At 37.6% G+C, this 27,316-nt stretch overlaps 1 protein-coding gene across 7 annotated transcripts in view; it reads right to left on the reverse strand.

Moving 5' to 3' along the window:
* Positions 1-27,316, reverse strand: part of ADAD1 (adenosine deaminase domain containing 1) — a 110,428-nt gene that overhangs the window by 37,130 nt on the left and 45,982 nt on the right. For 4 of the 7 annotated variants that reach the window (XM_079920676.1, XM_079920671.1, XM_079920675.1 and 1 more), the window contains one exon: positions 25,903-26,008. The exons of 2 other annotated variants lie outside the window; for them this stretch is intronic. In XM_079920676.1, the coding sequence (XP_079776802.1) occupies positions 25,903-26,008 (106 nt within the window). Of the gene's footprint in view, positions 1-25,694; positions 26,009-27,316 lie in introns of those variants that run through there. One more of the 7 variants, XM_079920672.1, reaches the window with a different exon arrangement.

Consider the following 27,316-nt stretch of genomic DNA (forward strand, 5'->3'; position numbering starts at 1 on the left):
CTTCAGCCACATGAGATTTATGACCCAGCCAACCCAGTGTTATTCAAAGTGTTTGTGATAGAGATGTTAGCAGCCCGTAGAAAGTCCCCAAAAGATAATGACCACACAGTCCTATAGTTTTTAGAAAAGACCACACCCTACACTGCAGATACTCCATTAAAAGCAGCTCTTGGCTTGTTACAAAACCCTGGTAGAGACAAATGTCTGACCATAGGACACCAAAAGATTATGCAACCTGAACTGCCCATCATGAACTAGTTATTAACTGATGTACTGAAACATAATATTGGACAACAGAGCACATTTCACTATAAAATGCAAGTGAGTAGGTATAAACAGGTCCAAGAGGGACAAGTCAACTTTATCTGCAGGCAGTTTAGACTTTCATGGTATGTCGTTTATCCCCGCTCCCTCAGCCTACTCCTTTGGCTTCTTGCAGAGTTCCCTATTATAAGAGAAAATTGAGGGCCTGGTTCACAACTGGATCTGCACCAGATGCTGGTATCAGCCAGAATGGATGATCCCAGAGTAATAACCCTATGCAGATTTGTACATTTGGTTACCCATTTCATATTGAAGGAGAAATGGACAGAGGTTTGGATCTAGAATAGACTGATTTATGGGAAGTGGCAAATGAGATTGCCAGATGACTGGGGGTATGAGGAAGAAAATGGAAATGGAAAATTGGTGAGAGGGAGGTCTGAAGAAGATGTATGTGAATGGGCAGAGAATCTGAAGATATTAATGTCCCACTGTAAAGAAGGCTCTCATTATTCAGGTGGACAAGATGACCCTTCCTGAGGATGCCAGCCAGCCTCTTTCTTTGGCCAATCCAGTGCTTACTCAATAGGCTCAAGAACAAACTGGCTACGGCAGCAAGTATGGAGATATGCATGAGCCCAACAAAACAGTCTTTCACTCACAAATACTGATCTGGCTACTGCCACTGTTGAGAGCCCAACCTCCCCAAAGCATAAGCCAATGCTGAGCTTTCAATATGGTACCATGTCCCTGAGGAACCAGCTGGGATTGATTATACTGGACCTCTTCCACTGGGGCATGAACAATGTTTTGTCCTCAAAAGGATAGATCCATGTTCTAAACACAGATTTTCCTTCTCTGCCTCAAGTGTTCTGCAGCACCACTGTCATTAGATTTATAGAATGCCTTATCCATCACAACACTGCCTCCAACCAAAGAATATAGTTTATGGCAAAAGAATCATGAGCATGTGGCAATAGGATCATGAGCATGGATTTCACTTATCTCACTACATGCTCTATCATTCAGAGGCAACTGGCTTGGTAAGACAGTGAAATGGCCTGTTGAAGGTTCAGTTATGAACCTGCTTGGAAACAGTATTATGAGGATCAAGTGCAGAATGCTCTATCTGTGTTAAATCAGCAGCCAAAATATCGTACAGTCTCCCCCAGAGCCAGAGTGCACACGTCTGGGAATCAAGAAGTACAAGTAATGGTAAGCCATCTCATTATTATACTAAATGACTCACTCGAAAAATTTTTTTTACCTCCCATTAATAAAACCTTAGCTTGGTTAATATTAAGGTCCTAGTGCTCAATGAGACACGTGTCTACCAGGAACATTAACTTCTATCAGAAAACTGATTAACTGGGAGCTGAGACTACCTTTTGAGCAACTGGGGGCTTTTCATGCAGCTGAACCAACAGGTACATATTGTACTAGCAGAGTAATTGATTTTGCTGACAAGGGGAAACTGAATTCCTGCTACAGAACAGACGTGACTGCTACACAATAGGTAACACTGTATTTGGAACCCAGGAAACTCAGCATCTTTTAGCTCTCTCTTTCCAATTGTACTGATCAATGGAAAACCGTACCAATCCTCAAAATGCAAGAGCACCAAAGATTCAGATTCCATAGAATTGAGATCTGGAGTCTACCACCAGGCAAAGAATTCCGCCCAGCCAAAGTAATGGCAGAGGATAAAGGGGAACATGCAAAGAGTATTGAAAGAAGGTAGCTATGATTACCAACTTTCATGACTGTGAACTTTCATGACTACCAACTTTCTCGGCTATTGAGCAGAGACCCAGGTAGTTATTTTACTTTTCTTTTTGGGACTTCATATAGTCTCACTTTCTTTATGTGAAAAATACTGGTGGTGTGCCTAATATTTTAAGTTTCAGGAAAGTATCGCTGAAAGGACATTACCCCACAATGATACCAAAATTGATGGAATTTCAAGTGTCTCCTTTGCTTGAGATACAAACTTTTCTCCCAAATGAAGAAAGAGAGTATCTGTTAAGGAACAAAGGAAAGGGGTGAACTGTGCCAGGTATTTCCATTTTCCCCTTGACAACCTGACATCCTCTCGACCCTAAGCTGACTTACATACATTAATGTGCTTTCCTGCCTTCTGGTTTCTAGTTGAGTTTGGCCAAATCCCTGGTAAGAGTTGGATGAAGGATCACCTCTGGATGGCCTCAGGATGGCTTACCAAAGGTCATACTCCTCTCAATATAGCCCTTTCTTTATGACCCTGACCTTCATTTTTCTAGTAATCTCCTCCTCCCTTCAAGCCTAAGTGTGGTACCAGCTCCCCTGTGTGAGGACAGCAACCAGCGCAGGCAGATATTACAGGTTACATTCCTCATGAGAAAGGATGTGGACAACAGACATCCTGGCTTTTTTGCTGAGGCTATTTTCCAAATTATGGCACAGGGAAATAGAACTCAAGTGGCAGACCTATGAGGAAATAAAAGTAGGAGTTCAGGGTTGTCAAAGTGAATGGGATTTGAGAAGCAAAACAGAGGGAACTGTGGAAAAGGACCCCATCCATATATCTACATACAAATTCCCTTCAAGGGCTGATCTGTCACCTGCAAATGCACAGGTTAAGACACCTTCCAACAACCAAAAGAAATGGCAGAGAAAAAGCAGGTATGAGGCAAATGAGCTGTGTGGTGCTGAGGAGACACAGACTGGAGTTTAACCTCTGCCATGGGGGAAGGGTCCAGTAAACACACCAGAATTTAAGATGAGAGAAAAAAAGGGGCAAGGCCCTAGGTAAATGAGCCTTAGAATAAGGCCATCTGAAATAAACCAGCTCTCACAAAGCCTAAAACCAGGATTCAACAGGATGAAACGTATCCACCAGATTCTACTTGCCTTCTCAAGACAACATAATCTGCTTTAAAGATAACATCATCAAATCCACATCCAGAGCCTCTATAATATTTCATCCACATGTAACATCAAAAACTTATGAGGCATGCTAACACACACATACATTCAAAATTATGAGGCCAAAACCAATAAAAATCTTCAACGAAGAATTCAGATATAGTTGTAAGTCACAGACTTCAAAATAACTGGTTAATATGTTGAAGAAAATAGGGCATTAGTTCTAAAATACAGATGAAACTACAATGAATTTTGGTAGAAAGCTGAAATATATTTTTAAAAAATCTAATGAACATTCTAGAACTGAGAAATACAGTATCTGAAATTAAGAAATCACTAGATGTGCTTAAAAGCATTACTGAACATAGCAGAAGACTGGAATAGTGATCCAAAGACAGGCCAATAAAAAATAACCAAACTGAAGACCAGAGGAAAAAAGGAAGTAGAAACAAAAAGAACGTAAGAAACAAGTGGAACACAGCAAAAAGATCTAACATACAGGTAAATGGAATCATAAAAGGAAAGGGAAAAAAGAGGAATAAGCTATATTTGAAGATATAAAGGCTAATAATTTTCACAAACAATTAAAAGACATTTATCTACAGATTAACGAAGCTCAGTAAAACCCAAGCAGGATAAATACAAAACAACAAAAAACACCCATACAAAACCCTCCAATCCACACCTAGGGAAATCACAGTCAAATTGTTGAAAACCAAAGACAAAAAGCAGCCAGTGGGAAAAAAGGTATTGCCTTCAGCAGAACAATAATAAAATTATTGGCTAATTTTTCAACAACACTTACGGAAGCTGGAAAACAATGGGATGACATACGGGTGATAAAACAAAACACATAATCATCTAGAATTCTTTTCAGAATGTTAGAAATTTAGGTGAAACAGACAGACAAAATTCTGAGAAAACTAGTCAAAAGCAGACCTGAACTATAAGTACTTCTAAAGGAATAACTTCAGGTTCAAGAGAAAAATCCCAGATGGAAGCACACAACTGCAAAAAAAGAAATGAAAAGTACCACACTGGGTAAATAGTAGCTAATTAAGATGACAACATGTCTTGTGGCATTTTAACATATGAATAAGTAAAATATTTGACAGCAAAAGAACTTAGGGCAAAAGATAGTAAGTGGCATTAAAATGTTACATTAAAAACTTGCATTGTTTGGGAAGTGCTAAAAGAATAAAGTTTAAGTAGACTGTAGTAAGTCAAATTTGTGTATTATAATATACAGCAACCTCTAAAAGAATAGTATAACTAAAACGTAATACAGGAGAAAATATAATATTAAAAATACACCTAAAACGATAAGATAAAAAGAACAAAGAGAAGCTATAGGAACAAAGAATGAGACAAACAGAAAACAAATAGCAAGAATAAAGACTTAAACCAAATTCTATCAATAATCTCATTAAATATAAATTAAGAAAAACTCCAATTAGAAAAAGATTGTAAGATACAATAAACGTTAATCCCAATTAATGGATTGGGAGTTTGGGGTTAGCAGATGCAAACTATTAAATATAGAATGGATAAACAATAAGGTCCTACTGTACAGCACAGGGAAGTATATTCAATATCTTGTGATAAACCATAATGGAAAAGAATATAAAAAAGGAATGTAAAAAACAAAGTTGATTCTAATATTTAAATTTAAAAAAATATATAAAAGTAATCATTTTAATAAACATATATCGACTACTTGTTTAAAAAAATACCAACTATACACTGGTGTTTATAAAAAAATACTTTAAAAAGACAAAAAAGGTTAAATGTATAAGGATGAAAAGAAATTACAATGCAAACAGTAATCAAAAACAAACAAAAAATCCCCCAAAATACAGAGGTAGCTTTATTAATTTTAAAAAGGGGACATTAAAGCAAGAGTTATAATCAGAGATAAAGGGAATTTCATAATGATAAAAGAGTTCATTCCACAAGAAGATATAACAGTTCTAAATTTGATTCATCTAATAATTCCATAGCTTCAAAATATATAGAAGACTTCTGCTTCCAGCCTTGACAGTATAACTGGTACCAGACTAACCCTTCTCTTATAAATAACCATTAAAGTGGGGCATTAAAGAACAAGCAGTAGAAAATGTGACACCTAAGGAACTGGCCATAAAAAAAGGTAAGCCCTACACAGAGCAGAGCAACCTCACAGAGCTAAAGAATCAGAGTTTCAAGGTTACTGAAGTAAATGAAATTTGTGGCACAACATACTGGAAATAAGACAGAAGTACAGAGAAGGAGCTACAGAAATATGTAGAGAAAATTCACTCACTCATTCATTCATTCATTATTTTGCTGAATACTAAGCTGTGCCTATTTTAGGGGTGAAGAGTCTACAAGACTAGACAAAGAGCAACTAAACAGGAAAGAAATGTACACTGAAAAACTGTTACCTAAACAATCACTGAAACTATGTATAGGATTAGAAGAAGCTCAAATTCCAACAACCCAGAGTACAGAAACCTTGTTGAAAAGCTTAAAAACCCTAGAAAGTGCCTCAGAAGTTGGACTAATCTAGCCCTAGTGTAAAGGCTACTCTAAACTTGTCCTAATAAAGCTTAAAAGCAAGACTTGAAAGACTCAAGATTATCCACAAATAATTCCATTCTAGAAAATTCAACACTGTCTAAAATAAGCCAACAAAATGCAGAAACTCAACAATGAAGCATCAATAATATCCAGCAAAAACCAAAACTGACCAGGCATGTGAAAAAGTAGGAAAAGGTGACCTATAACCAAGAGAAAAAATAGCTCAATAGAAACAGAAAAAACATGACAGAGGCAATGGAATTAGCTATTATAAACATGTTTAAGACTTAAAAGACAAGCCAAACACAATGAGGGGACAAATAGGGAATCCAAAAGAGAAATGGAAACTATAAAAATGAAAACTAAAACTGTTAAAAAAAACTATAAAAATGAACCAAAGTCGTAGAACCGAAATTCTATTAACTGAAAAATATATGAAATTAAAAATTCACCAGATGGGATTAACAAGAGATTAGGCACTGAAGATCAATGAACTCAAACATACTATCCTAGAGAAACTACGAAACTACAGAACAAAGAAAAAAGTAAAACTCAATGATTGTTGGATAATATCAAGTGGTTTAACATATATGTAAATAGGAATACCAGAAAAAGAGGGCAGAAAAAATTTTTAAAGAAATAGTGGTCTAAAATAATGGAAATTGAATCTATAATTTAAAACATTCCCATGGGGGAGAGCTTCAAGATGGCAGAGGAGACGTGGATATCACCTTCCTCCCCATAAATACATCAGAAATACATCTACATGTGGAACAACTCCTGCAGAACACCTACTGAACGCTGGCAGAAGACTTCAGACTTCCCAGAAGTCAAGAAACTCCCCACCTACCTGGGTAGGGCAAAAGAAAAAAGAAAACACAGAGACAAAAGTATAGGGACGGGACCTGCACCAGTGGGAGGGAACTGTGAAGGAAGAAAAGTTTCCACACACTAGGAAGCCCCTTTGCGGGCGGAGACTGCGGGTGGCGGAGGGGTGGGAGCTCCGTAGCCGTGGAGAACAGCACAGCCACAGGGGTGCGGAGGGAAAAGCGGAGAGATTCCCGCACAGAGGATGGGTGCCGACCAGCACTCACCAGCCCGAGAGGCTTGTCTGCTCACCCATCGGGATGGGTGGGGGCTGAGAGCTAAGGCTCTGGCTTAGGAGGTCAGCTCCTAGGGAGAGGACTGGGGTTAGCCGTGTGAACACAGCCTGAAGGGGGCTAGTGCGCCACAGCTGGCCAGGAGGGAGTCCGGGAAAAAGTCTGGACCTGCCTAAGAGGCAAGGGACCACTGTTTCGGGGTGCGTGAGGAGAGGGGATTCAGAGCATCACCTAAAAAGCTCCAGAGACGGGCATGAGCTGTGGCTATCAGCATGGACACCAAAGACGGGCCTGAAATTCTAAGGCTGCTGCTGCAGCCACCAAGAGGCCTGTGTGCAAGGACAAGTCACTATCCACACCTTTCCTCCCGGGAGTCTGTGCAACCCGGCACTGCCAGGGTCCCACGATCTAGAGACAACTTCACCTGGAGAACACACAGCGCAACTCAGGCTGTTGCAACTTCACACTGGCCTCTGCCGCCACAGGCTCACCCCGCTTCGATACCCCTCCCTCCCCCTAGCCTGAGTGAGCCAGAGCCCGCGAATCAGCTGCTCCTTTAACCCCGTCCTGTCTGAGAGAAGAACAGACGCCCTCAGGCAACCTACACGCAGGGTCCAAAGCTGAACCCTGGAAGCTGTGCGAACAAAGAAGAGAAAGGGAAATCTCTCCCAGCAGCCTCAGAAGCAGATTAAAGCTCCACAATCAACTTGATGTACCTGCATCTGTGGAATACATGAATAGACAACAAATCATCCGAAAATTGAGGCGGTGTACTTTGGCAGCAACGATATATATATATATTTTTTCTTTTTCTCTTTGTGTGAGTGTGTACGTGTATGCTTCTTTGTGTGATTTTGTCTGTATAGCTTTGCTTTTACCATTTGTCCTAGGGTTCTGTTTTTTTTTTTTTGTATCGTTTTTAGCGTTTGTTATCATTGGTGGATTTGCTTTTTGGTTTGGCTGCTCTCTTCTTTCCTTTTATTAAAATTTAATAATTATTTTTTAATATTTACTTTAGTAACTTTATTTTATATTTCTTTCTTTTTTTTTTTCTCTTTTATTCTGAGCCGTGTGGCTGACAGGGTCTTGGTGCTCCAGCCAGGTGTCAGGCCTGTGCCCCTGAGGTGGGAGAGCTGAGTTCAGGACATTGCTCCACCAGAGATCTCCTGGATCCATGTAATATTAAACGGTGAAAGCTCTCCCAGAGATCTCCAACTCAAAGCTAACACCCAGTTCCACTCAACGACCAGCAAGCTACAGTGCTGGAAACCCTATGCCAAACAACTAGCAAGACAGGAACACAACCCCACCCATTAGCAGAGAGGCTGCCTAAAATCATAATAAGTTCACAGACACCCCAAAACACACCACTGGAGGCGATACTGCCCACCAGAAAAACAAGATCCAGCCCCATCCGCCAGAACACAGGCACTAGTCCCCTCCAACAGGAAGCCTACACAACCCACTGAACAAACCTTAGCCACTGGGAGCAGACACCAAAAAAAAGGGAATAAGGAATCTGCAGCCTGTGAAAAGGAGACCCCAAACACAGTAAGTTAAGCAAAATGAGAACACAGAGAGACACAGCAGATGAAGGACCAAGATAAAAACCCACCAGACCTAACAAATGAAGAGGAAACAGGCCGACTACCTGAAAAAGAATTCAGAGTAATGATAGTAAAGATGATCCAAAATCTTGGAAATAGAATGGACAAAACACAAGAAACGTTTAACAAGGACCTAGAAGAACTAAAGAGCAAACAAACAATGATGAAGAACACAATAAATGAAATTTAAAATTCTCTAGAAGGAATCAAGAGCAGAATAACTGAGGCAGAAGAACGAATAAGTGACCTAGAAGACAAAATAGTGGACATAACTACTGCAGAGCAGAATAAAGAAAAAGAATGAAAAGAATTGAGGACAGTCTCAGAGACCTCTGGGACAACATTAATCTCACCAACATTGGAATTAGAGGGCTCCCAGAAGAGAACAGAAAAAGAAGGGGACTGAGAAAATATTTGAAGAGATTATAGTTGAAAACTTCCCTAATATGGGAAAGGAAATAGTTAATCAAGTCCAGGAAGCACAGACAATCCCATACAGGACAAATCCAAGGAGAAACATGCCAAGACACATATTATATCAAACTATCAAAAATTAAATACAAAGAAAACATATTAAAAGCAGCAAGGGAAAAACAACAAATAACGTACAAGGGAATCCCCACAAGGTTAACAGCTGACCTTTCTGCAGAAACTCTGAAAACCAGAAGGGAGTGGCAGGACATTAATTAAAGTGATGAAAGGGAAGAACCTACAACCAAGATTACTCTACCCAGCAAGGATCTCATTCAGATTCGACAGAGAAATTAAAACCTTTACAGACAAGCAAAAGCTAAGAGAATTCAGCACCACCAAACCAGTTTTACAACAAAGGCTAAAGGAACTTCTCTAGGCAGGAAACACAAGAGAAGGAAAACACCTACAATAACAAACCCAAAGCAATTTACAAAATGGGAATAGGAACATACATATTGATAATTACCTTAAACGTGAATGGATTAAATGCTCCAACCAAAAGACACAGAGTGGCTGAATGGATACAAAAACAAGACCCATATATATGCTGTCTACAAGAGACCCACTTCAGAACTAGGGACACATAGAGACTGAAAGTGAGGGGATGGAAAAAGATATTCCATGCAAATGGAAATGAAAACAAAACTGGAGTAGCAATTCTCATATCAGACAAATTGACTTTAAAACAAAGACTATTACAAGAGACAAAGAAGGACACTACATAATGATCAAGAGATCAATCTAAGTAGAAGATATAACAATTGTAAATATTTATGCACCCAACATAGGAGCACCTCAATACATAAGGCAAATACTAACAGTCATAAAAGGGGAAATCGACAGTAACACAATCATAGTTGGGGACTTTAAAATCCCATTTTCACCAATGGACAGATCATCCAAAATGAAAATATTATTAAGGAAACACAAGCTTTAAATGACACACTAAACAACATGGACTTAATTGATATTTATAGGATATTCCATCCAAAAACAAGAGAATACACTTTCTTCTCAAGTGCTCATGGAACATTCTCCAAGACAGATCATATCTTGGGTCACAAATCAAGCCTTGGTAAATTGAAGAAAATTGAAATCATATCAAGTATCTTTTCTGACCACAACGCTATGAGACTAGATATCAATTACAGGAAAAGATCTGTAAAAAATACAAACACATGGAGGCTAAACAATATGCTACTTAAGAACCAAGAAATCCCTGAAGAAATCAAAGAGGAAATCAGAAAATACCTGGAAACAAATGAAAATGAAAACATGATGATCCAAAACCTATGTGATGCAGCAAAAGCACTTCTAAGAGGGAAGTTTAGAGCAATACAATCCTACCTTAAGAAACAGGAAACATCTCAAATAAACAACCTAAACTTACACCTAAAGCAATTAGTGAAACAAGAACAAAAGAACCCCGATGTTAGCAGAAGGAAAGAAATCATAAAGATCAGATCAGAAATAAATGAAAAAGAAATGAAGGAAACAATAGCAAAGATCAATAAAACTAAAAGCTGGTTCTTTGAGAAGATAAACAAAATTGATAAACCATTAGCCAGACTCATCAAGAAAAAAAGGGAGAAGACTCAAATCAATAGAATTAGAGATGAAAAAGGAGAAGTAACAACTGACACTGCGGAAATACAAAGTATCACGAGAGATTACCACAAGCAACTCTATGCCAATAAAATGGACAACCTGGAAGAAATGCACAAATTCTTAGAAAAGCACAACCTTCCAAGATTGAACCAGGAGGAACAGAATAGATAAACAGACCAATCACAAGCACTGAAATTGAGACTGTGATTAAAAATCTTCCAACAAACAAAAGCCCAGGACCAGATGGCTTCACAGGCAAATTCTACCTAACATTAGAGAAAAGCTAACACCTATCCTTCTCAAACTCTTCCAAAATATAGCAGAGGGAGGAATACTCCCAAACTCATTCTACAAGGCCACCATCACCCTGATACCAAAACCAGACAAAGATGTCACAAAGAAAGAAAACTACAGGCCACTATCACTGATGAACACTGATGCAAAAATCCTCAACAAAATACTAGCAAACAGAATCCAACAGCCCATTAAAAGGATCATATACCATGATCAAGTGGGGTTTATCCCGGGAATACAAGGATTCTTCAGTATATGCAAATCAATCAATGTGATACACCATATTAACAAACTGAAGGATAAAAAACATATGATCATCTCAATAGATGCAGAAAAAGCTTTCAACAAAATTAAACATCGATTTATGATAAAAACCCTCCAGAGAGTAGGCATAGAGGGAACTTACCTCTACATAATAAAGGCTGTATATGACAAACCCACAGCCAAAATCATTCTGAATGGTGAAACACTGAAACCATGTCCTCTAAGATCAGGAACAAGGCAAGGTTGCCCACTCTCACTACTATTATTCAACATAGTTTTGGAAGTTTTAGCCACAGCAATCAGAGAAGAAAAAGAAATAAAAGAATCCAAATCGGAAAAGAAGAAGTAAAACTGTCACTGTTTGCAGATGACATGATACTATACCTAGAGAATCCTAAAAACGCTACCAGAAAACTACTGGAGCTAATCAATGAGTCTGGTAAAGTAGCAGTATACAAAATAAATGCACAGAAATCTCTTGCATTCCTATACATTAATGATGAAAAATCTGAAAGTGAAATTAAGGAAACATTCCCACTTACCACTGCAAGAAAAAGAATAAAATACCTAGGAATAAAGCTACCTAAGGAGACAAAAGACCTGTATGCAGAAAACTATAAGACACTGATAAAACAAATTAAAGATGATACAAACAGATGGAGAGATATACCATGTTCTTGGATTGAAAGAATCAACATTGTGAAAATGTCTCTACTACCCAAAGCAATCTACAGATTTAATGCAATCCCTATCAAACTACCAATGGAATTTTTCACAGAACTAGAACAAAAAAATTTCCCAATTTGTACGGAAACACAAAAGACCCCAAATAGCCAAAGCAATTTTGAGAAAGAAAAAGGGAGCTGGAGGAATCAGGCTCCCAGACTTCAGACTATATTACAAAGCTACAGTAATCAAGACAGTATGGTACTGGCACAAAAACAGAAATATAGATCAATGTAACAGGATAGAAAGCCCAAAGATAAACCCATGCACATATGGTCACCTTATTTTTGATAAAGGAAACAAGAATATACAGTGGAGAAAAGATAGCCTCTTCAATAAGTGGTGCTGGGAAAACTGGACAGCTACATGTAAAAGAATGAAATAAGAACACTCCCTAACAGCACACACAAAAATAAACTCAAAATGGATTACAGACCTAAATGTAAGGCCAGACACCATAAAACTCTTAGAGGAAAACACAGGCAGAACACTCTAGGACATAAATCACAGCAAGATCCTTTTTGACCCACCTCCTAGAGAAATGGAAATAAAAACAAAAATAAACAAATGGGTCCTAATGAAACTTAAAAGCTTTTGCACAGCAAAGGAAACCATAAATAAGACCAAAAGACAACCCTCAGAATGGGAGAAAATATTTGCGAATGAATCAACTGACAAAGGTCTGATCTCCAAAATTTACAAGCAGCTCTTGCAGCTCAATATCAAAAAAACAAACAACCCAATCCAAAAATGGGCAGAAGACCTAAACAGACATTTCTCCAAAGAAGATATACAGATTGCCAACAAACACATGAACGGATGCTCAACATCACTAATCATTAGAGAAATGCAAATCAAAACTACAATGATGTATCACCTCACACCAGTCAGAATGGTCATCATAAAAAATCGACAAGTAATAAATGCTGGAGAGGGTGTGGAGAAAATGGAACCCTCTTTCACTGTTGGTGGGAATGTAAATTGATACAGCCACTATGGAGAACAACATGGAAGTTCCTTAAAAAACTAAAAACAGAACTACCATATGACCAAGCAATCCCACTACTGGGCGTATACCCTGAGAAAACCGTAATTCAAAAAGAATCATGTATCACAATGTTCATTGCAGCTCTATTTACAATAACCAGGACATGGAAACAACCTAAGTGTCCATCGACAGATGAATGGATAAAGAATATGTGGCACATATATACAATGGAATATTACTCAGCCATAAAAGGAAATGAAATTGAGTTATCTGTAGTGAGTTGGATGGACCCAGACTGTTTCATACAGAGTGAAGTAAGTCAGAAAGAGAAAAACAAATACTGTATGTGCTAACACATATATATGGAATCTAAAAAAAAAAAAAAAGGTTATGAGGAACCTAGGGGCAGGACAGGAATGATGCAGATATAGAGAACGGACTTGAGGACACAGGGGCGGGGAAGGGCAAGCTGGGACGAAGTGAGAGAGTGGCATGAACTAATATATACGCTATCAATGGCATGGACTAATATATACGCTATCTATGTAAAACAGCTAGCTAGTAGGAAGCAGCCACATAGCACAGGGAGATCAGCTCGATGCTTTGTAACCACATAGAGGGGTGGGATAGGGAGGGTGGGAGTGAGACACAAGAAGGAGGAGATATGGGGATATATGTATATGTATAACTGATTCACTTTGTTATAAAGCAGAAACTAACACACCATTGTAAAGCAATTATACTTCAACAAGGATGTTAAAAAAAAAATCCCCATAAAAATGGTCCAAAATAATGGAACATTAATCTATAATTTTAAAACATTCCCATAAAGGAAACTCCTAAAGAAAGGCCTAAATCGCCTTTCTGTTATAGTCTTCCAAATATTAAAATAAGAAATACTAGCAATCTTACATAAGCAATCTGAAAGAGTAGAAAAAGAAGGGACACTTCAAAAATCACTCTTATTAGGCCAGCATAACGTTGACACCAAACTAACATTATAAGAAAGAGGAAATATAGGCCAATAACTCTGATAAACATAAATGCAAAAAACAAAACTTTAGCAAATAAAAACCAATGTTACATATGAAAGGTAATATATGTGACCAAATTGGATTTAGTCCAGGAATGTAAAATGGGCTTGATGTTTTTTAAAAAATGTAATTAATTCATCATATACAGAGAAAAAACCAAATCGATATAGACTACATGAATCAATTCAATTGGTATATAAAAATCAGTTAAGAAACTTAAAAATTAACGGTGCTCAGAAAACTAAGAATAGAAAGGAATTTCCTTAATCTGAGTATCTTTGTCACAAAACCACAGACAATATGTTAATGATGAAATGTGGGACACCTTTCTCCTAAGTTCGGGACTAAGACAAGGGTGTTCATTACCATTTCTAGTCAATGGTATAGTGGAGGTCCTAACAAATGTAATAAGACAAGGAAAAGAAGTAAAAGATTAGAAAGGAAGAAGTAAAATTACTTTTCACAGATGTGATTGTACAAATAGAATGTCGAAAAGGATCTGCAACTACAAACTATTAGAATTAATGGGTGAACATAGTAAGATTAATAAAAAGATTAATATACAAAAATGTCAAATGTGTTTTTATATGTCAGAATCAAACAGAATATTTTAAAACAATACCATTTGCAATAGCACCAAAATACATCAAATAACTGGGAATAAATGTCATGAAATATATATACCTCTATCTTGAAAAGAAACATTACTGAGAGAAATTAAGATCTAGATAAACGAAAGGATCTACCATGTTTGTGAATTTAAGACTCAGTATAAGATGTTAATTCTCCCTAATTTGATCTACAGAGTTAACTCAATCTATTCAAAATTCCGGAAGATTTTAAACGTATATATGTTTGTGGTGGAGGGGTGGTATGAAACCAAAAAAGTGAAGCTTAAATTTATACGGAAATACAAAGAATGTAAACTAGCCAAGACATTCCTGAAGAAAAACAAAGCTGCAGGGCTCCTATTGCCAACTATCAAGACTTAGTAAAAAGCTCATAATAAATAAGCATGGTTGACATAAGGACAGAGCAGAGGAAAAGAAAAAGTCTGACATATATAAGGTTACATCAAATGTACAACTTAATTCAATGGGGAAAGAACAGTCTTCCCAATAAATGCTTCCAGGTTAACTAGATAGATTAAAAAAAAGAAACCCTTGAGCATTATGTCTGAATAAAGGTAAAATAAGTGTTGATAGCATGAGGAGAAACTGATACCTCTGTGCACTGCTTGCGGGAATGCAGACTGAGACAGCCATACTGGAAAGTATGGTAGTTCCTCAAAAAATTAAACACAGAATTACCATATGATCTAACAATTCCACTTCTAGGTATTTGTCCAGAAGAATTGAAAGCAGGGACTCAAACGTACTTGTACTCTCATGTTCAGAGCAGCATGAAATACAATAGCTCAAAGGTAGAAATAAGCCAAATATCTATCAACAGATGAGAGGATAAACAACAACAACAACAAAATGCAGTATACCCATACAATGGAATAATATTCAGCCTAAAAAGGTAACTCTGAATGAACTTGAAAACACTATGCTGGACAAAACAGTACAAATATTTATGATTCCACTTATATGAGGTACCTAGAATAGGCAAAATCATACAGACAGAAAATAGATGCGTGCTTACCTGGGAGTTGGGGGAAGGAGGGAATGGGGAGTTACTGTTTAATGGGTATAGAGTTTCTGTTTAGAATGATACAAAAGTTCTGGAAATAGATAATGGTGATGGCGGCAAAACACTGTGAATGTACTTAATACCACTGAATTGTACACTTAAAGTTGGTTAAAACAGCAAATTTTGTTATATATTTTACCGCAATAAAAAATGCATTAATGTTCTCTGAATTTGTAATAGCCAAAATTGGAAACAATCCAAATGGATTCACCTTAATGGGTGAAGGGATAAACAAACTATGGTAATATATAAAGTGAAATATTATTCAGCAATAAAAAAAGAACTATTGATACCCACAACAACTTGGACTGATCTCAAGGTCACTCTAATGAGTGAAAAAAGCCATTTTCCAAATATTATACTATATGATTTCATTAATATAACATTTCAAAATGACAAAATTATATACAGAGAGAGAACAGATTGCCAGATGTTGGAGGAGAAGGTTTGACTATAAAGCCTGAGGGAATTCCTTTGTGGTGGTAGTTATATTAATGTATACATGTGAAAATATTTCATAAAACTGTACACATCAAAAAGGAGTACATATAAAAATGGGAGAAATCTGAGGAAGTTCTGTGGTCTAGTTAATTATATTGTGCCTATGTGCCTGGTTTTCATAATGTTCTATAATTATGTAAATGTACCACTGAAGGATGGTGGGTGATGGGTACAAAGGACCCTCTCTGTACTGTTTCTGCAACTTCTTATGAGCATATAATTATTTCGAAAAAGTTTTTTAAAATTCTGAGAGAAAATAATTCCTTTTAAGTGTTTTTAGTAAAAAAAAGAACAACACGTTAAACTTGGTGCTGTATACCTTCTTAATTCAGAAAGTCCTTGGCTTTTAAAAGTAGAAGTCATCTTAGTAAGTGCAGTTATACAGGAAGTGCAGTCATTAAAATTCTAGCAGTAAATGATCAAATAAGATAATTCATCTACAACAACATACATCTAAGGGACTCAGAGATGCCTCCAGTTTCTGAAGTAGTAAATTTAGTTGTCTCTAGATATGTCTACACATATCTGCATCTTTCATTCTTGGGAAAAAAATATAAAAACTTAGTAAGTTTTCAATAAGTAAATATTTATTAACTAATTACTTAAAGTCACTGCCCAGGAGGCTATAGGAAAAAAATGAACAAATTTACAATTTAGTAACAGTGATAAGAAGTAAAAATAAATGTGTTAAGAGAGGGATGGATATATGGGAGTTCACAAATAGGAAGGATATTTAAAACTAGGAAGTTTCAGAGCAAATTTAATGGAAAAGTTACATTGGAGCTGTCCTTAAAGTAGGAAGAATTTGGATAAAGATGGAGAAGAGAGGCTCCAATTCAAGACGGCAATGTAGGAAGTTCCTGAACTCACCTCCTCCCATGGACACACCTAACCTACAGCTATATATGGAATAATTTCCTCTGGAAACAAAACTAAAAACCAGCAAAACCAGTTTGCCCCTTCACATTGGGCAAATGAGAGGGATATCACATCAAAGTGGATAGGAAAGGCTAAGACACAATCTCACCATAAATCCCATCTACTGTGAGGTGACCCACAACCAGGAGGGAACTCAAAACCTGGAGCTTCTCACTAAGCAGCAGAGAGCTCATAATACCGCACATTGGACACTCCAACTTTTAAGGTCAGCACCTGAAACAGTCCTCCAAACACCTGGCTTTGAAGACCAATGAGGCTTGCACCCATGACACTTGGAGAGCTGTGGCAAACTGAGGGCTTGTATACAGACTCACCTGCCCCAGGGCCCAATGTAGAAGCAGTCCTTTGAAAAGTGCCCAGACTTTATGTAAAGGAGATTCATTTCCTAATTTTAAAGCACTGGTCTGAGGGGCAGGGGCCTGTTGGTATACTCTCCAGGAACAGAGGCTGGTGGGCACCATCTTCCTGCTTTCATTCTGCTTTGCTAAAGCCAGAGGGCACCATCTTCCCACTCACACTCTCCCTCTGTCCTGCTTCAGAACACCAGTATCTCCTGGAGGGGAGATTCTACACACACCTGCTGCCCTGGCTTTTTTTTTTTTTTTTAAACCTCTTTATTGGAGTATAATTGCTTTACAATGGTGTGTTAGTTTCTGCTTTATAACACAGTTAATCAGCTATACATATACATATATCCCCATATCTCCTCCCTCTTGCGTCTCCCTCCCACCCTCCCTATCCCACCCCTCTAGGTGGTCACAAAACACAGAGTTGATCTCCCTGTGCTATGCAGCTGCTTCCCACTAGCTATCTATTTTACACTGGGTAGTGTATATTAGTCCATGCCACTTTCTCACTTTGTTCACCCTGTTTTTTTTATATCTGGTGACCCAGTTTTTGTGGCTGCCACCCAGGGGATACCCCTTGATCACCTGTCTCTAGAGACCAGGGGCCTGTATTTCTGTGTCTTACAGGACTGTAACAATCAGAGAGAGTTCTTGGAAGTCTATCACTCCCAGGGCACTGCACATGTAGCCGACTGAAACACACCCCCAGTCTTTCTGAGAAAGGTCTATTTCCTTGTCCATGAGCTTTAGTCTGAGGGTCAGGCTTCTGGTTTGACACACTTATAGGGACCTACAGAGGTGCTCTCAGAGAACGCCAGTGGATGCAATCTTCGTGCTCTCCCTCTACCTCACTTCAGCTCACTGGTATCTTATAGAAAGGAGCTTATAGCCTTCTCTGACGTTCTGGTTTTGTAACTGCTGCCCTGGACTGCCTGGTTCTGGTGGCCAGGGGGGCTTGCATTCTTGGGTACCACAGGACTGTAACACTGGAGAGACAGTTCTTGGCAGCCTCCCCCTCAGGGCACTACACAGATAGCAGACTGAAATACACACCCAGACTTTCTGTGAAAGAGGGACTTGCTAATCGTGGACCTTTGGCCTTAGGGGCAGGCTTCAAGTCTGGCACACATCTAGAGGATACGAAGGTGCTCTCAGGGAACACAGGCCAGGAAAAATCTTTGCACTCTCCCTCTGCCTTGCCACCGTTCAACGGTACCTCCCAGAAAGAAGCTTATACACTTGTCTAAAGCCCTGATTTTTGTGAATGCTACCAAGGGGATACCTCCAGATTGTCTGGCTCAGGGGGACCAGTGGGGCTTATCCTTGTGGTCCCATAGGACTATATATATTTGCATACTTTAACAGCTGCTGCCAGAGGGTCTGGCTTCCAATCAACCTAGATTCTAGATGCTGAATTCTTCCCGTTTGGGACACTAACTGGTCTTGGCACACCCTCAACTACTGGGAGCTATTAAAAATAAAATATGCTACTTGGACGATCAAGATCAAAACTCTTAACAAACATAACATATTAATATATGTAGAACAATTTAAACTACAACTCTCAAAATAATTCATTTAAAGATTTTAAATGGTAATACCAATCTTCCAGGAGTAGTATACCTTTTTAACCTCTACCATCATGTAGCAATAAAAACTATAGCTTCTAAAAGAATAATCCAGATTTAAAATATCACAAAGAAAGGGAATTCAGGCTCAGCAGACTTTTTAACAACAGAAACATGTATGTTATTTCCAGGAACAAATAATGTTTTGGTAGTCAGGATGCTCCTTTGATACTACTAAAACTATTACACTAAACAAAAATACTTTTGCCATCTATTATAACACAAGAAGTGACAGAGTAGAAAGTTGTATTTTAACTCAACTTAATTTATAGTATGGTACCAGGATCAAAAGATTTCTAAAGAGGAAATTCGCATGCTTCCTGTTTACTTAACAATATTCTTTCTCCTTTCTCACATCAAAGAAAAGTTATCTTTATCTTGGAACCATCAATTTCAGCTCATTCTCAAAGAAAATAAACTTGCATTTGAAAGTCACAGTGATCCTTCATTAACTGTTATTATGAAGCTTGACAACACTCATATCCACTCCGCAACCAACAATATTTTTAAAGTATTTGTACCTATTTCATGTACATATTATCCTTAAATTATTTTTCACAAGTTTCATCTAAGCCTTCCTTAAAATAATGCTCAGTCATGTCACCACCTCATGTGCAAAATGAAATATTATCTAAAAATACCTCCCAACTAAAAAATTGTAAGTTCCTATAACAGATATAATTAAATGGCTATTCTACCTCAATAGGCAATGACTTAACACATGATCAACACCACCACATTTTTTATTAAAAAGTTTGGAATACTGCTTTCTAACCTTTTTCATACATGGCACAGATAAGAAACTGGCATTACTGGACATGGGGGCAAATAACAGCTGCCTAAGGACACAGTTGACTGTCCAGGCTTCAGCTGTCTCCGGGCCTGGGCTCAACTCCTTTCACAAGTACACCCAAATCACAACTATTTACACAACAACCATCAGTGAAAAAGACTGGAACCTACCAGAAAAGATGTTCTACAACTTAAGATGTAAAGAAGAAACCACAACAAGATGGGTAGGAGGGGCAGATTCACGATATAGTCAGGTCACATGCCTGGGTGGGCAACCACTGTGGCAGAGGTTCTCCCACATGTGTGAGAGGTCCAAGCCCCATGTCAAACACCCCAACCCAGGAGTCCTGCACCAGGAAGATGAGTCCCCAAAGTACTTGGCTTTGAAAGGCAGTGGGACTTAATTTCAGGAGTCCCAGAGGACTGAGGGAAATAGAGATCTCACTTAAGGAGCACACACAAAATCTCACACACTCCAGGACCCAGGACAAAAGCAGTAATTTGATAGGAGCCTGGGTAAGACCTACCTGCTGCTCTTGGAGAGTCTCCTGAAGATGCAGGAGGCAAGTATGGCTCACCCTGGTGACACAGATGTTAGCAGCAGCCATGCTTGGGAGCTCCTTCTACCAAGTGACACTGGTGCTGGTGGGTGCCACTGTGGAATCATCCCTCTAGCTTATCAGCCCCAGGACCTAGCCCTGCCCTGGCCCAACAGCTGGTAGGTGCCAGTGCTGGAATGCTCTAGGCCAAGCAGCTAAGTGGGCAGGGACACACCCTACCCATCACCATATAGGCTGCCTTAAGACCCACTGAGTCAACAGTTGCCTCTGGTCACAGCCCTGCACAGCAGAGGGCCCAGGAACCAGCTCCATCTACCAGTGGGCAAGCACCAGCCCCAGAATCCCCTGGGCCCTGGCCATGCCCCCAGGAAGTCAGCTCTAGCCTCTGGATTAGTCTCACCTACCACGGGGTAAACACCAGATGCAAGAAAACCACAATCCTACAGCCTGTGGACCCAGCCTGCCATCAGCAGGCCAGATCCTGTCATGGGACCAGCTGGGCAACAGCCTTACCCATTAGTAGGCCAGCACAAGCTTCAGGACACCCCAGACCCCTTACCAAACTGTGTCAGGAACCAGTCTCCCCCAACAGCCATCTGACACCAGCACTGGGACCCCTAGGCCCTGCAAGCAGACTCCAGGTCCTGGCTCTGCCTGCCAGTAGTCTGGCTCTAACCCGAGGACCTGGTTTCACCCACTAGTGGGCAGGCAACAGCCTCAGAGCCTTCTGGACCCTGCCTCTGCCCACCAGTAAGGCAGCACTAATCCTGAGGTTCCCTGTGGCTCTGCAGTCAGCCACCTCCTTGTGACCCAGCCCTACCAACCAGCAGCCGGCAGCCTGTGCACAAGGCAAGACCTGGCAACCAACTGGACTGGGGACCAACAAAGCGTAAAAGACTGCCCACATAGTCAGGCCCTTCACAACGGAAGGACCCTGTAGCCCTCATAAAGGGAACCCCTAGAGATATAGTTCGGATGATGAGAGGGGAGTGTGTTGCTGGGATGCATAGGATGCCTCATACAAAGGGAACTTCTCCAAAGTCAGAAATCATAACTAATCTACCAGATACATAAAAATACAAATAGCAACTTAGGCAAACTGAGGTGACAGAGGACCATGTCCCAGATGAAGGAACAAGGTAAAACCCCAGAAGAAGAACTAAGTGAAGTGGAGTTAGGTAACCTACCCGAAAAAGAGTTGAGGGTAGGGATCATAAAGATGATCAAACAACTTGGGAGAAGAATGGACGCATAGAGCGAGAAGTTCGAAGTTTTTAAAAAAGAGTTAGAAAATATAAAGAACCACCAAAAAGAGAAGAAAAATACAATAACTGAAATGAAAAATACATCAGAAGACTAAATGATAAAGAGGAATGGATCAGTGAGCTAGAAGACAGAGTAGTTAAAAATCACTGATACTGAATAGAAAAAAGAAAAAAGGCTGAAAATAAGGACAGCTTAAGAGACCTCTGGGACATCATCAAGCATACTAATATTTGCATTATAGGGGGTCCCAAAAGAAGAAGAGAGTGAATGAAGCTGAGAATATACTTAAAGACATAATAGCTAAAAACTTCCCTAATCTGGGAAAGGAAACAGACATCCAAGTTCATAAAGCACAGAGAATCCCACACAGGATTAACCCAAAGAGGAAGACACCAAGACACACTGTAATTAAAATAGCAAAAATTAAAGATAAAGAGAGAATATTAAAAGCAGCAAGGGAAACCAACAAATAATATATAAGGGAACTCCGATAAGGCTATCAGTTGACTTTTTAGCGGAAACTCTGAAAGCTAGAAGGGAGTGGCACAATATATTTAAAGTGATAAAAGGAAAGAACCTACAACCAAAAATACTCTACCTGGCAAGGCTCTCACTCAGATATGATGGGCAGATCAAAAGTTTTACAGGGCTTCCCTGGTGGCACAGTGGTTGAGAGTCTGCCTACCGATGCAGGGAATGTTCCTGGAAACAGGAACATTAAGAAATGAAAACGCTCATCGGTTAAGGCAAACATACAGTAAACGTAAGAAATGATCCACACACAAAGCTAGCAGACAGGTTAAAAGTAGTAGTAAAATCATCTATATCCACAATAAGCAGTTAATGGATACACAAAACAATTAGATGTAAAATATGATATAAAAGGCAGTAATCATGATGGGAGGTGAGAACAAATGCAAAGTTATTAATATGCATTTGAAATTAAGAGACCAGCAACTTAACTTTGTTATAAAGCAGAAACTAACACACCATTGTAAAGCAATTATACTCCAATAAAGATGTTAAAAAGAAGAGACCAGCAACTTAAACCCATCATGTATATATATAGATTGCTATATAAAAACTGCATGATAATCACAAACCAAAAATCTGTAATAGATACACATGCAAGAAAAGAAAAAGGAATTCAAATGTAACACTAAAGATAGTCATCAAATCACGAGAGAGCAAAAGAAATAACAGCAATAACCAATAACAGCAACAAAATGAGACTGTGGGAAACTTTGCAAACAAAGAACCCAGTTTTTTCAATAACTAAATTAAAAGAAAAAATGAGAGGGCATCTATAGATTGAGATACTTAACAAAAATTTGAATTTCAATACATGGATGTAATTTTGATCTTGATTCCAACAATATATACAACATTTATGAGATGAGAGAATTACTATTAATTCTTATGGTATACTAATTGAATTGTGGTTATACACACACAGAGGTGTGTGTGTGTGTGTGTGTGTGTGTGTGTGTGCGTGTGTGTACTAAAGAGTCCTCATATTTTACAGATACATATCAAAGTATTTCCAGATGAAATAACATGTTTGATATTTGCTCTAACATAATCTACTTTGGGGAGGTATATATGAAACAAGATTGTTTTAATAATCATGCCATGATTTATAATACATGTGTGATGGGTACTACTCTCTCTACTTCTGTATGTCTGAAAATTTCCATAAAAAGTAAACGAAGAAAATGTTGTGAAATGCTGTTTTACTGTAGGTTACTTCCCTACACAAAATCTTGCAAGGACTCCCTTCTGCCTACCAAACTGAGAACATCTGCTAGACTCATTTCTCAGATCTTCCATCCAGTGTTCTATATTGGCCTCAAACACTGTAACATTTCCCCTCTAATCTTTGCTTCATAATTTCCAAGTGGAATGCATTCTCTCTCGCATTTCAACCTTCTAAATTTTACCCATCTTTCAGTGCTTGCTTCAGGTAACATAACATAACCTTGGAGCTAAAAGGGGACTTTAAACTAGTTTCATGGGTTTTTGAACAACTTTAGAAGTAGAGGTTTAGAAGTCTAAATTTAGAAGTTTGCTTTTCCCAACAGAACTTTAAAAATAAATGGAACTTTGAATAAAATGTTTTTCCTGTATTGAAAAATAGCTTACCCCTAAACCTTCTATATAAAAGTATTTCATAATTATCTACCTTTCTTATAAAAATCTTTGAAAAATATCTGCCACTAATAATGTATTTATCATGCTTACAAATATTGTGCTCAGCATGCTTATAAATTAAACATTACATATGATTTATATTAAAAAGTTTGCTTTTCTTAAAGCAAAATATTTTGTACAACCCCAATACATTATATATAGAAGAGATAATAAGCATTTCTACTTTTGATGAAGGGCAGCCTGAAGTCCTTTCTATTAAGCTTCCAACACTGAACAAAGAATAACAACCACAAGTACCAATTTCATCCTTGCAAAGATAAAAAATAGAGCTAAAAGAAATTAAATAATTTACAATTGTCAAGAGTCATAATAGCCAATGTTGGGTTTCACATCTATATCCTGCCCCTTCTGCTAAATGACTGCCTTCTACTAAATGCCATCTCCTTTACCCTTTATATAGCTTATCCCTCTCTAGAATATAATCTTTCTCTAAATCACAACACCATATGTAAGTTAAGCAGACATAATACATACACAGAGACACTCAGTGACCACTTGTTGAATAAATAAGTGGCACTTACTAGATTCTGTCTATAAAACAGCTGGGTATATTTGTTTTATCTTACCCTCAAAATTAAAAATTTCTTGAGGAAATAAATTGTCTAACATATGACCTTTCACTAGTTAGGTAAAACTTTCAGAAGCAAATATTAACCACTTGGTGCTTTTCCTTATTTTGTGTCAATCAAAAGCGGAATACCCACAAATGTGAAGAGCCAAGAGAAGATGAAAGGTGTTGTATTTTTAGAGGCAATTTACTATCAAAGAGAGGTAAAGTAATAGACATAAAGGCTGGAAATTAGCTGTAGATGGAAATCAACCCAGATAAGAGACTAAAATGCTTTTAGAAGGAAATACCAATTTAGAGAAATAAGCACTAGATATCATCTAATTGATGGAAGTGGAACTTATTAATAACAGTATATTTATGTTGATCCACATGAAACTGCCCATATTTGACCATTTTTGACCTACTTCCCCCCCATAAAAATGGCAATTTCACATGGTTCAACCTACTGATAAGTATTAAATCTAGTCTACTGAAAGACATGTAAGTATGTCTTTCCAGAATGACTTCAGTGTTCATCAATTAAACTCTACCATACTTTTAGAATAGACAAAAAACAAATCCAAAAACCAAAACCACAAGAACCCTACATTAACCTTATCAGAGATTGTAATAGTTCATATGGGTTGGAGTTGGAGTGAGACAAATTTAATAAAGATCCAAGCTAAAAGGAACAAAGTCTGAGAGCCAATGCTTAATTCATCTGTGATTTAAACTAAGGAAGAGACTGAAGAGGCTAAAGTATGGAACAAACTCCCAACTTCAATAAAGATATATATCCTAACCCAAGAGTAACTAAACTTTCTCTTTCATCTAACTGTATAAACAAAGACAAATATAAAGCTAAATAATCTTTTATTGATCTATTATTAGAAGTCCCTACTAATCTAAATTATAAAGAATAACATTTGGATGAATCTTACAGAATACCTGAAAAAAGGCAATCTTAAAGCATTTACAATAATCCTCTATTAATTAGAATAACTAGTGTATCAAATTATTCCCTAACATGGTTAACATTTTTCTGCATTTACATGTTCAGTTTGCATTCAAGAGCTTCTCTGACATGAGAAATGATGTTTTAGTTAGTTTCTTACTATGGTTATTGGCAAATATTAGACATTCAAATGTCTGTTGATTTAATCAACGAGTAAGAATTATTATTTATATTCTTGAATTCCAATTTTTAATTAAGAAAAAATGAGTGAGATATCAGGACACAATGCTGAATATCTTTGCTGAACAAATAACTTTAAAGCAAAAACTTAAAAGAAAATGAATATTCTTTTAAATTACAAAAGGGTAATGGCTTTATAATGTCTATAAAAATAAATACAAAATAGCTATATAATGAAGCAGGTAATTATTTTTTCAAAAACTAAAAAACATTTAAAACCCTAATGTTTCAACATAAATTGACACAAATATTTACAAAATTTCAGCAATCTCTGAACACTGCTGTTGCATGACTCTGATTTTAAAAGCTGAAAACCACCAACATTTAAAAAAAAATTTTAGTAGTCAAAACACATGAAAAAAAACGATTTTTAACATGACAATGGATTAATTCACATACTAAATTGCTCTATACAGGGAGATTTCACAATCCAGGAGCCATAGCCATGCTGCTGTAAGTAGGATTTCAACAAAGTTTTAGCTTCTTGATAGGATCCAGACATATGCTACAGAAAGAAAAAAATATTGAATTATAGAATATAGGCAGAATTAGGCTTATGAAAAGTAAGTAGCCCTAATCTTCTTTCTTTAGTTTGACATTTTAAAAATTAAGAGAAATCTTTTTCATTTCCCATTTTCCTCAGTATTGTTTTTGAAACTAAAAATTTTCCTTCCCAACACTCCTAAAAGACAATTTTTCTTCTTTAATTTTTAATTAGAAGAATAATCATACTCATTACAGAAAACTTGAAAATAGAGAAAACAGAAGTAAATAAAAATCACCTGTGCTGGATCACATGGTAAGTATATGCTTGTCTCCATAACAAACTGCCAAACTGTCTTCCAAAGTGCTTTATACCATTTTAACATTCCAGTCAGCAGTGCGACAGGTTTCTAGTTTCTCCGCAAAACACCCAGTGTAGTCAGTCTTTTGGATTTTAGTAGGTGTGCAGTGGTATCTCATTGTGGTTTGATTTTGCATCTCCCTAATGAGTAATCAGGCTGAGTATCTTTTATATGTGTATTAGCCATTTGTATATATTATTTGCCACTTTGAAAAACTGGGTTGTTTGCCCACTTAATAATGAGTTGTAAGAGTTAAATCTATTCTAGATCTAAGACCTTTGTCAAGTGTATGATTTGCAAGTATTTTCTTCCATTCTGTGGCTTGTATCTTCATTTTCTTAATCCAACTTTTAAATTCTGGAGTCCATCAATTTTTTCTTTTATGGATTGTGCTTTTGGTGTCATATCTAAGAAAAATTTGCCTAACCTAGGAAGACAAATGTTTCCTCACATTTTCTTTGGAAGTTTTTATAGTTTTTACCTCTTTTAGTTCTATGATCCATTTTGAAGTTTTTGTATGACTGATATAAGTCTAAGTTAATTTTTTGGCTTGCCCACAGATACCCAACTGTTCCAGCACCATTTGTTGAAAAGATTTTTCTTTCTCCCATTAAATTACTTTGTACCTTTGTACAAAATCAATTGATCGTAAGTGTGTGGGTGTATTTCTGGTCTCTTATTCTGTTCCATTGATCTATATGTCTATCATTACATCAATACATTGTCTTGATTACTGTGGCTTTATGGTAAGTTGTTGAAACTAGGTAGGGTACTCTACCAATTTTGTTCTTTTTAAAAATTGTTTTGGTTCTTCTATGTCCTTTGGATTTTACGTAACAATTTTAGAAACAGCTTGTCAATTTCTACACAAAAGCTTACTGGGATTTTGATAGAACTTGCACTGAATCCATAGATTATTTAGGAGAGAAGTGACATTCTAAAAACACTGAGTTTTCCAATCTATTAAT

The sequence above is a fragment of the Stenella coeruleoalba genome, assembly GCF_951394435.1.
Source record: "Stenella coeruleoalba genome assembly, chromosome: 4".
Lineage (NCBI taxonomy): Eukaryota > Metazoa > Chordata > Mammalia > Artiodactyla > Delphinidae > Stenella > Stenella coeruleoalba.